The 12011-nt window shown below is 49.2% G+C and overlaps 1 protein-coding gene across 4 annotated transcripts in view; it reads right to left on the bottom strand.

Moving 5' to 3' along the window:
- The window catches only part of ZNF746 (zinc finger protein 746), a 30477-nt gene extending 18472 nt beyond the window's left edge, over positions 1–12005 (bottom strand). For 2 of the 4 annotated variants that reach the window (XM_012662164.1, XM_012662168.1), the window contains exons 1-4: positions 11877–12005; positions 8696–8995; positions 8480–8606; positions 7385–7498 (exon numbers count right to left, since the gene is read on the bottom strand). In XM_012662164.1, the coding sequence (XP_012517618.1) occupies positions 7385–7498; positions 8480–8606; positions 8696–8995; positions 11877–11900 (565 nt within the window). In that variant the 5' untranslated portion in view covers positions 11901–12005. The remainder of the gene's footprint in view (positions 1–7384; positions 7499–8479; positions 8607–8695; positions 8996–11876) is intronic. The other 2 variants (XM_012662165.1, XM_012662166.1) reach the window with 1 other exon arrangement.
- Between the last annotated feature and the right edge of the window lie 6 nt (positions 12006–12011).

The following is a 12011-nucleotide window of genomic DNA, read 5'->3' as shown; positions in this document are numbered from 1 at the left end:
CTCTAGCCCGGGCAACACAGTGAGACTCTGTCTCAAAAAAAAAAAAAAAATTTAGAAACTACTAGTAGGAAATATGAGATGTTATATTATGATTTTGAGGGAGGTAAAAATGTTTTAATTGTTTAAGACACAAAAAGGACAAACCATAAAGGAAAAGATTAGTAAATGCAAGTACGTTACAATGAAAAACATCTGTTCTTTAAAATATACCATAAATAGAGATGACAGCAATACGCATAACTGACAAAGATTAATATTCATCATACTGGATTAGAGTCTATTGTAAAAAAAAAAGATTAATATTCAGAATATGTAAAGAATGGCTTACAAATCAATAAATAAAGGAAAAACAACTCAAAAGAAAAATGAACAAAAGCCATAAACAGGCATTTCACAGAAAAGGAAAGACATATGACCCATAAATATAGAATACAGTGCTCAATCTCATTAATAGGAAAATGCAAGTTTTAAACCACAAATTTTAAACCATTTCACTCCCACCAGATGGGTAGAAATGAAAACAGCATTTCCAAGGCTGGTGATGAGGAGGTGCGACAGGAAACCCCAGGCCCTCCCGGCTGGTGGGGAAGCGGACTGATAACTCCACCTGACATTACCTGCAAAGGTTGAACATGCCTCTTTCCTATGACCCAGCAGTTCCACTGGCGGGTCTACACCGAGAGGAACTTTTACACATGCATAAGCATTTCCACAATAGCACTGTCCCTAAAAACAAGAAAAATTAGAAACGACACAAACATCCACCAACAGAAGGAATAAATAGTGTTACAGTCATAAAATAGAAAACTACAAAGTGGTGGAAATCAGGAAAATGAATGAACTACAGCTACACTACTTCCATGTGGATGAGTCTCAAAAACCATGTCAAATGAAAAAAGCAGGTTAAAGAAGAATACATTCGGTATATTTCATTCATAAAAAGTTCAAAAACGGGTAAAATTAAACATGGTTATTTAGGAATGTATACATAGGGCATAAAAATGTAAAGAAAGGCAAGGGACTAATTAACTCTGTTTCTGAGTCTTCTGTTCATCTGTGAAAGGAAGGAAGGGATGTGATCGGGGAGGGACAGGGGTCCTGGCAGGTTCAGGCTGTGATCTGTCTCCTACGCTGGGTATTGGAAGATGGGTGTTTACTGCCATTAATCTAAACTTTGCATGGATTTTATCCTGTATGTATTTTGTTTATTGTCATGCATAATACACAGTAACGATGTCTTACAAGAAACAAAACACAATATTAAAAAAGGAAAAAAAAAACGCATTCAATACAACATAACACTTGTTCACAATCAAAACTTTTGGCTAGCCAGAGTAGAAGGAAACGTCTTTAAATGGAGAGTACTTCAAAAAGCCTGTGGCAAAAATCGTACTTAGGATGAAATTTTACAAGTTTATCCTGTCCATAGACAAGGATGCCAACTACCACTGCTACTATTCAACACTGTCCTAGCCAACCTACTAAACAAGAAAAACAAAGCTATAATATAAAAATTTTAAAAGAGATAACTTTCATGTTATTTGTGGAGGCTATAATTGTATAGATTAAAAAACCCAAGAGAACCTAAAGAAACAAATCCTTAGACCTAATAAGAGAGTAAAGTTTTTCTTTCTCTAAAGTCAACAGCATACCTGTACACCTGTAATGACGATTTATAACATGTAATTAATTGTAAAAATCCCATTTACAAGAAAAACAACTGTCAGGAGAAAACTGTAAAACCTTATTAGAGCACACAGAATTTATTGAATTGCTTTCCATAAACGAGTCTTCCCATAGATAGAAAGGCTCAATGCTGTAATGAGGACAATTTTCCAGAAATTAAATTATAAAGTAAACGCAATTCCAATAGAACTTCCAGTAGGATTTTCTTGAGAACTTGATAAAGATTCTGAAATTCATGTGGAAGAACAAAGGTCCAAGAATAGTCAAGAAAGTTTCTGAAGAACAAGCAGAGAAGGATGGCCTACTAGATACTCAGGCTCATTATGAAGCTGAAAGAGAGCGGTCCTGGCGCAGAAACAAGACCAGTGAAACCAGACGAGGAGCCCAGGACCAGCCTTGTGCACACACGGAAACCCGAGTCACCAAAGACTCCCGTTACGAATCGGCGAAGAAAAGACAGAATATTCAGCAAACTTTGTTGAAAAATCAGACGCCCTTGTGGGGGAAATGTTAAACCCTCCTTTGCAACCTACCCAAATATTAATTCTGAATGGATTAAAGGCAAATCTGAAAAGCACAACTTTAAGAGTTTTATAAGAAAATATAGGATAATATCTTTTTTGACCTCGAGTGAGGTAGATAAGGATATCTTACTACAGGAAAAGCGTCAGATCGTAAAGGAAAAGACTGCTAGGTGTGATTCTGCCAACAATGAAAATTTTTATCCAAGAACTACAAAGTTAAAAGAGCTGCCACAGACTGGGCGAAGATGTTTGTAATGCAAATAGACATAGGCTTAGTATCTAGAATATATACAAAGAAGTCCTGAATAAGAAAATGAAAAACAACTTTAGTAGAAAAACAGAAGACAATTCACAGGACATGAAACCAAATAAACATATGAAAAAGATGTTCAACTTCACCACCAGTTGGGGAAATACAAATTAAAACAAGATGCCATTTCACCTCCATCAGGCTGGAAACTGGGCAAAGATATAAGAAAACATGAACTTCATAACTGCTGGGGGGGATGTCCATTGGTGTAGCCATGGGGGCAGCAATATGGAAATGACAGAGGTGAAGACAAGCCTATGACGCAGTGACGCCTCTGGGTCTATTCCCTAGAGAAACACCCCCCTCCCCCGGGCACAAAGAGACATGTTCAAGAATGTTCACTGCAGTATCACTTATGATAGTAAAAAATGAGATACAGTTTAAGTGCAAATCAGTGGAGGAACGGGAAATAAACTGCAGTTGCTTAAGCATCTGTTAAAATGCATGAACTTGAGCTATATGTATCAACACGGACAAACCTAAAATACAGAATAATGAGTTGACAATATGACACCTATGTAATTTTTCAAAACACAAAAAACCATATTATATATTGTTTACCGCTACATATGTACACAGATGTTTTAAAATGTGGATGGAAAGGATAAATATAAAATTCAGGACAACTGGTTACCCCAGGGAGGAATGGGACTGGGAGACCTAACTAGGGATTTAAATGGTATCAGAAAAACACGATTTCATACATGCACGCTGCTCCTACGTGGGTTTTACACTGTGAAGCACGGCATACACTTAACAAATATTTATTGAATTCCTACTCTGTGCTAAGCAATATTCTAGGTGCCTGGAATGATCACATGAACAAAACAGATAAAAATTTTTGTCCTTTTGAAATCTGCATTCTAATGGGGAGGGGCCAGTGAATCTGTAAGTATGAAATATATGTGACAGATGATGCTGTCTGATGTGGAACGAACCAGAGCAGGAGAGAGAGCCCGGCAATCCTGGGTGGGGAAGGGCCGCACGTTACATAGGGTGACGGGGAAGTCCTGTTTAGGGAAAAGGCCTGCAGGAGGCACCGGCGGGACCTCTCTGAGGACTGCTGGGGCAGAGGGCATCGCAAAGGCTCTGGGACAGGGCTGCGAGAACAGCATGGAGACAGCGTAGCTAGAGCAGAGAAAGAGAGAAAAGCGGGGAGGGGAGCCGGTTGTGTGGATCATGGGGAAAGCCAGGTCTTGGGTCGTAAAGGGAGGACTCAGTTGGACCCAGCAGGCTGGGGGAGCAGGGTGGGAGCAGAGGGACTGGCAATAATCTGAGCAAACATGGATGGATTCTGGGCAGATCTGGGAGGAACGGCTGGCAGGATTTCTGATGGGTGGACGTGGATGTGAAGGAGAGTGTCACAGAGGACTCCTGGGTTTGGGGCCTGCATCTGGAAGGATGGAGGGAGGTTGAGAGAATGTGGGAGGGGCAGGCTTTGAAGGGAAGAGGAGGAGCAGGCTTTGGGTGTGTTCGGTACGAGATGTCTGTGGACAAGCAAACAGACGCTGGCCAGGCAGCTGGGGGTGTGGAAGTCGGGTAGAGGCACAGGCTGGAAGAGCACTTTCCCAGATGGTAAGCACGGCCCTAAGACCCCATGGGATAATGAGAGCCGGGCACCCAGGAAGGGGAAGAGGTGTGAGCTGAGGGAACTCCAACACTGAGAGGCCTTCCAAGACCAACAGGAACCAGCAAAGAAAGAGCGGTAGGGTGGGGAGGAGGAAAACCAGGAGCGTTAAAAGATGTGACTCAGCTGGGCACAGTGGCTCATGCCTGTAATCCCAACGCTTTGGGAGGCTGAGACAGGAGGATCGCCTGAGGCCAGGAGTTCAAGATCAGCCTGAGTAACATAGTGAGACCCCTGTCTCTACAAAAAGAAATTAAAAATATTAGCCCGGTATGGTGGCCCATTCCTGCAGTCCCAGCTACTTGGGAGGCTGAGGCAGGATCCCTTGAGCCCAGGGGTTCGAGGTTGCAATAAGCTATGATCACACCACTGCACTCCAGCCTGGGCAACAGAGAGAGAATCCATCTCTTAAAAAAAATAAAAGTAACTCTAGGAGGAGAGAGTGATCAACAGTGGCAAATGCTACAAACAGGCCAAGAAAGAAAACAGACCTTTTAGCACCACGGGGTCACTGGTGACAGAGCTAGGAAGGGTTTTGGTGGAAGGGCTTTGAGAGAGTGGGAAGGGAGGGGTGGGAAACAGAAGCAGAGACACTGTCCCGTGGGATCCGCCAGAGGAGAGCAGAGGGCAGGGCAGTGGTGGAGGGGGATGGGGCTGAAGCCGGATTGTCAGGGTTGCCCTTGAGAAGGCGGCACAGGTGGGATCTGGTGCAGGTGGAAGGGGCCTTTGACTGGAGGACTGACAGTTCGGCAGTCACGGGAGCCAGCGCAGAGAAGAGGGGCCCAGGTGCAGGCAGATGGGGCGGGGAGGGCTGTGAGTGTGGTGCGCTTCTTTTTAATTAAAAAAATAGTTTAAAAAAAAATCCAAAAACCATTCTCAGCTTGTGGACCACACAGAAAGAGACGGGCTAGGTTTGGCCCTTGGGACATAGTTTGCCGACCCCTGGGCTAGGGAGGTGGCTGAGGAGCTGCAGTGACTGCAGGGCAGGGAGTCCACTGAAGCCACTGGCCGTGAACGTCAGGAGACCAGCGGCTCGTGGGGTTTTCTCCAGCCACACAGCTCCTCGGGTACAGGCAAAGAACAGGCAGACGGACTTCACCAGGAGGGACAGCAGGAGTCAGGAGTGGTGTGCTGGAAGTGGGGAGGATGGACAGGGTGTCATCCAGTCACAGGGACCACTGTGGGGGCAGGTGGAGGATCGTGTGTGTGGAAGGTGCCATCGCCAAGAGTGAGGGCAGGAAGGGATGCGGGAGGGAAGGTGCCCAGAGGTCTGCAGAAGGCAGCAGAAAGAGGGCTGAGACCCACAGGCGGGGTTCCTAGAGAGGAGGGAGTGAGACCAGCAAAGCGGCGATTACGAGCAGCAAGGACACCCACCTTGCAGGCCAGGTGGCTTGGGGGACATGGGGAAGAGGACAACAGCATGCAGGGGGCTCAGGGCAGGGCTCAGCCTGAGCAGGAAGGGGCAGGAACATCCAGGACCTAGTGGGTCTGGCTGGGCGCTGAGTCCTGCCAAGCTCAGTGGAGAGCTTTGCAGGAGGTGAAGAGAAGGGGAGCCAAGGTCTGACGAGGACACGGACCAAGCAAAATGGGGATGAGGGATGAGCTGGGAGTCATCCCTCTTCCTGGACCAGAGAGGACAAGGACAAAGGCCACAAGGGATTCCTGCTGACAGGCTCGAGGTGGACAGTGGGTTTGCTGGGGAGTCTCACCAGCAGCTGGCATATTTCTGAGCTCTTCTGCGCTGTCATTAGTGATGGTGCGGAAGCCAGGGAGGCTTCCACACACGTTATAAACACAACGAAACCCACCCACCGTGGATCTTCCGCCACGAGTAAGAGTCTGGAAGCCGCCCTTTCCATCCAGACAGTATCTGCTCTCAGTCACCTTTCTGTTCTCCAGCTTTCAGCACTGGCCTCGGCACCCAGATTCTCAAAATACATTTGCTGAACTAAACTGGCAAATGCATTAATGAATGCGGCCCTGTGGTCAGCTCTGCACATGCTTCTGCCCTTGTAAAGTGAAAAATCTCATCGAGATGAAACACACACATGCAAGACACATTTAATCCAACACGAGTTAAACACAGGAAGACTTTTGAGTAACCAGGTGTCGGATGAAAGGGAAACCCAAGGCGAGTGAGACAGTCAAGGAGGTCTTCTGCAGGAATCAGGGGTCGGGCCTGGCAGAGACGGAGTCTCCCTGGTCAAACGACCCAGCAAGGTCTTCACTTCAGTAATTTGGTTTTTCTCACACATCCACCTGTCCTTCCCTTAACTTTCACAGGTACTGACCGGCTCCAGGAAAACTGAGACACTGCTATCTGGTATTCAGATTCACCTTAAATGAATTTGTGGTTCTAATCCTATTGGACCATATGGCTAACCAACGGGTTTATGTTCTGCAACTACTAATGGATTTAAATGCAATTTGGTTCTTGGATGGAGGCAGGGCTGACTCTTTGCAAATCTATGAATTAATTTTGCTTTTGATATACGGTTGACCCTTGAACAACATGGGTTTGAACTGTGCCAGTCCACTTGTACATGGATTTTCTTCCACCTCTGCCACCCAGGACAGCAAGAGCAACCCCTCTTCTTCTTTCTGTTACTCGGCCTGCTCAATGTGAAGACGATAAGGATGAAGACCTTTATTATGAGCCACTTCCACTTAATAAATAGTAAATACATTTTCTCTTTCTTAGGATTTTCTTAATAACATTTTTTTTTTCTCTAGCTTACTTTATTGTAAGAATACAGTACGTAACACATAGAACATATCAACAAAATATGTGTTAATAGACTGTTTATGTTACTGGTAAGGCTTCCAGTCAACAGCAGGCTATTAGTAGTTAAGTTTTTGGGGAGTGAAAAGTTCTATGTGGATTTTCGCCTGCATGTGAGGCCAGTGTCCCAACCCCCATCCTGTTCAGGAGTCAACAGTTCTCCTACCTGCCCTCTCGGCGTCCTCCTCCCTCTGCCCCTAATTCTGTGCCACTGGTTCTCTTTCCTAAAAGACTAGGTTTGCTGCCTCTTTCCCTGATGGAAAGTGTCAGTTTCTAGAGTATTAGTTGAGTAGGTTAGAGGTTATAACTCAACTATAAAACACTCAGATTTAAGACATTTAAGGTTGATGTTTCTCCTTGGCTCTCTTCTGGAAAGATCACACCTTCCCTGGCCCTTACTTTTCTGTTTCCAACTGATCACTTGCTGGCTCCCTGGCCTTCTCCCAGCCCCTCACCTGGACTTGGGTCCACAGGAACATCTGGGATCTTGGGGCCAGCGCGACGCCAGCTGCACGGCTCCTTTCCTTGTTCAATCTGGGAGAGGACCTCGGGCTTGGAGATGGCATAGTCTGAGGAAGGACAGAAAGGTTAGCTTTTGTCATGTCCAGTTAGGCTGGGAACAGTCAGCCTGGAAAACCAAGAATGGTCTAGAAACTAGATTTCTCAACTGATATAGAGCAGTGGCTCCAAACCATAAGCAATTTTGCTCCCCAGGGAACATTTGGCAAACTCTGGAAACAATTTTGACTGTCATGACCAGGGCTGGGAGGAGAGGTGCTACTGGCACCTGGCGGGTAGAGGCCAGGGATGCTGCTGAACATCCTACAACACAGGACAGTCCCTACCACAAACAATCATCTGGTCCAAAATGTCTGGGGTGCCAGAGTTAAGAAACTTGGTACAGAGGTGCACACTAAGAAGCAAGACAGTTCTTAACATCCGTCTGCACCTCCTCCCATCCTCGGCCTTATGACCTGCAGCTCTGGGGTCACACAGAAACCGTCAGGAAGAGGAAACCAGCCCCGGAAGAATTAGAGTCCAGGCCTTTCCTGGGAAGTACAAATGAGGAGAGCAGCAACAGCCCCAGGGTCTGGGGCAAGCAAAGCTCTGGGGCATGAAGAAATGATTTGCTGCAAGAAGCACGGTCCGCCCATGTTCTCTACTGACCCGGAGGCATGTCACTGTGAAGGCCACACATGTCTGCAAGAGAAGGCTAAAAGAAAAAGTCTTTCTCAAATGTGGGGTTGATTATTTACTGGGCACAGGAGCAGTAGGAGCCTTCTCCACTCCAAGTCTCAGCAAGAACAGAAAGGTCCATACTCCGGGCCTGGTTAGGAGAGGGGCATTCCGTGACCCGCAACTACCTGGGAGAAGGGAGCTTTGGACTCCACTGCCCAGGGCTCATCTTTCGCAGGAGGAAGTGGTAACTCCTTGCCAGATCAATGTTTCTAGTGATTTACATATTGCTGAGACAAAAACACTACAAGAAGCAAAAGAATGAGGACTTAAAAAAAATCCCACTTAACAGAGAAAGGAGTGCCAGGCCTTACCCAGGGAGACCAACGTCTCGTAGTTGCCCCTCATCACGTGCTTGTAGAGCTCCTTCTGCCAGTCCTCCAGCTTGCCCCACTCCTGCTCAGAGAAATACACGGCCACATCATCAAAGGTCACGGGCACCTGGAACCACAAGTGTGGCACACGCTCACCCACACGCTCACAGGCACCGCCCCTTGGGCTCCCCCAGCCCAGGGCACCCAGGGGGCTACCTTGGGGACCTCCCCTTTGCTGCCCGGGGGCAGCCGCAGGATCCAGAAGTTCCTGTTGCGCAGCAGGTTCTCCACGTTCTCCAGCCGCCGCTGCAGCAGCCCGTACTCCTGCAGCAGGGTCCCCAGCACGGCCCACTTGCCCTCCAGCTGGTTCCCGAACTCCACGGCCGTCTTCTCGCAGTCGGCCAGCTTCTTCTCAGCCATCCCGGTTCGACCTTCTAGAGAAAGCAAGCGGGCAGCCTGCGATTCAATCTTCCTCTCCATGGCCTGAATCGTAGCTGCCATTGTCCACGGAGAAATCTTTCAGAAATAAGAGAGAGAAACCCACATCACCCATTCTACCCAGTGTGTTCCTTGAGCCTATCTCCCCTAGACATGGGGGAGCTGGGCTGGGAGCAGGGAGCCCCTGTATGTGGAAAGTGGGGCTATCTTGTACCACATGCCAGATCTCAACTTGGCAATCACCTCCTTAGGGTGTCTTAGGTCTGGCCTGCGTCTGGGGGGTGCCTTTCCCCCAGGCCTCTGCAGCGCACTGTGCAGATTCCTATCCTGGTGCTGATCACCCTGTACGGTAATTCCCCACATGCCCTCACGCTGAGGGCTCCCTGGAGGTGGTACTGCATCTTTTCACAGCACAGAGCTTGACACATGGCAGGCGCTCGATGCAGTTTGGCCACATGGCAGTGACTTGGCATTGCTGGGGCGTTTTAGTGGAGAAATGGTAAACTGCAGATTTACTAGAGCCCGGCCTGCACCTCCCATCATGATTACACAGGAACTGTCTACTGGTGATGACCTAGCAAAAAAAACAGCTGGTTCACTGAAATGGCACAAACAAGAGTATTGCTCAATTTCTTTTCTTTCTTTTTTTTTTTTATAAAGCATCTCAAGCCCCTTTTTAATAAGCATAAAAATATAATGGCCAATTCCCCTTCCTCCAGGACAATCTGATTTTATCCCTTCCCCAACTGCCCCTTCCCCCACAAGCTAAAATCACCATTACTGCAAATCTCTACCAGCCAAGAGTTAGATTTTTCGACACTGCCTAAGCCTGCTAAGATTCTGACTTTTTCTTTCCCAATTCCCCACTTCCCAAGGTAAAAATAATAGTCTTAGGCATTTTTGTAGCCTAGGATCAGTGACAAACCCTACATTCTGGTGAGGAAGACAGACATATGCCACGAAGTTACACTTTTACACGTGCGGCAAATATCTTAAGTGGTGCTCCCTGCCACTGGAAACATTCGCACAGTGTCTTGAGTGACCAGCAGTTATGGACAATGAAGAAAAGGCACGTTTTGCTTTGGGCGGGGAGGTGGGCTATTCAACCCCATCTACGGAGACCCGAGGGGCAGGGAGGAGGTCCTGGGACTGGTGCCTTCCTCCGTCAGGGACTTAAATTCTGGAAAATCATTCCCAAATAAAAGGCTGGTGACTATTTGCAAAGTAAGGAAGTGGCTACTAGGAACCAGTACGGACTCATTTAGAGACAGTCACCGATAACTAGAATATGGAAGGACACCTCAGAAAACACAGACAAAAAGAATGTGAGCAGAGGCAGAAAAAAACCTGTCCAGGATAGTGCTCAAGAGGTTCTCTGCTTGTCTGGAAGGAAGCCAGATCTGAAGAAGGAAGGACTTATGGTCTCAAACGACGGGAAGTTCTGGATGGGCAGAGCCCGGTCTGGAGGAGAGAAACCAGATGTGGGCGTGAGGCTTGCTCACCAGCAGGCTCAGCCACCGGCTCTGCAAGGCCACTGTTCCCTCACCTCTCCGCTCTCTCACATCAGCCCCTGTCACATGGTCCAGACTCCAAGAGTTTACTCCAGAAGGTCCTTTCACATCAACATGCAGCTCCGGCTCCCCAGCCACTGAAACGCTACCCATCCTCCGAGTGCATTATTACAGTCTTTGTGTTGCATGAAAAGGGCATCTGCACAAATTCCCACTTTATTAAGAAAATATTACTCTTCAATACTTGAACAACAGGCCACAGTTTTAGTACCATTTTGATGGGGCCAGGAAGCCCTGTGTAAGGCTTTCTCATTACTTGGTGGGAGGTGGTGGCTGTGCTCTGCTCAATCAAGCCCAGCTCCTTACCGACTGGTGGCTAGATAACCATGGGGCTGTCCCCAAACTCTTTGCTTAAGAAGAGTTGATGGGCTGCCCACCCACGAAGTCCAGGCACCAAACTCCTGCCAACTCTCCCTGCAGCTCCTACCAAAACCATCTTTGCCAGGCTCATGGACTCCTTTCTGTTCCTGAACACGCCCCGCACTGTCCTCTCTCTGCCTTTGCCCAAGTACTTCTCCCTTCCTGAGAAGCTCCGCTGGCCTAGCTCCGCCTGATGAAATCCTAGCCTACCGTAAAAGCTCGCCCAAACCACAGAAGCAGAGCATCAGGCCCGGAAGGGTGGGCAGGGGTCCCCTGCACGCCCACCGTATGCTCCCACCGCAACGCCAGCGCTCGCCTCTTTCTGCTTTGCACGATTACTACCTGTGTACTGTCTGCTGGGTCCTTGAACACAGAGCGACTATGTTTTCACACTTCCCAGCTGTGTGATCCTGCGCAAGTTAACTTCTCTAGGCCCCAGGGTTTTCTTTTGTATGACAGATAATAATGGTACCTACCCCACAGGTTTGTTGCGGGGACAAAATAATGCCTAGGTGGGCTTGGTGCAGTGCCTAGCTCTATACACGGGAGCAAGTCCCTTTCGCGCCGGCCCGAGCGAGCTGGGCACGTAGTGGGCGCTCAGTGTATGCGGAATTGAAGCCGGACACCTCCCAGGTGCCACCAGGCCGCTGGGGGGAGCTGGGGGGAGGGAACGAACGGGCCGAGCGCTAGGCAGAGAAAGGAGCCGCGGGTGGGGGGCGCGGAGATGAAGGGACAGCGGCTGGGGCGGGGGCAGGAAGCCCCGTAGGGCAGCAGGAACTTGGTGTGGGGCGGCCCCCGGCGCGGGGACAACCGTTCCGCCGCTGCTCAGGCTCGGCCCGGAGTGGGGGGCCCGGCCGGCGGGCGCCGTAGGCCCGGGCGGACCCCGCGCTCCGCTCGCCGCAGCCCCAGGCCCGGTGGTCCGGCCCGGACCCCGGAACCCCTCCCCAGGGCCTGCGGCGCCGTGTGCTGGGCCCAGGCCGCCCGGGGCCCCGAGGCCGCGCGTCCGTGCGCGCCCCGGCCGCCCTTACCGGAGCCGCGGCCGCCTCGGCCATGGCCCTGCGCTGTCCGGCACGGCCCGGAGGAAATCGCCGCCGCCGCCGCCTCCGCCGCGCGCGGCCCCACGCAGGCCCGGCCGCTCGGTCCTCTCCGCAGGCGGCGCCGGC

The sequence above is a fragment of the Propithecus coquereli genome, unplaced genomic scaffold, assembly GCF_000956105.1.
Source record: "Propithecus coquereli isolate 6110/MARCELLA unplaced genomic scaffold, Pcoq_1.0 Scaffold75, whole genome shotgun sequence".
Lineage (NCBI taxonomy): Eukaryota > Metazoa > Chordata > Mammalia > Primates > Indriidae > Propithecus > Propithecus coquereli.
Note: the sequence above shows the minus strand (reverse complement) of the source record. Positions and strands in the feature narration are given on the sequence as shown.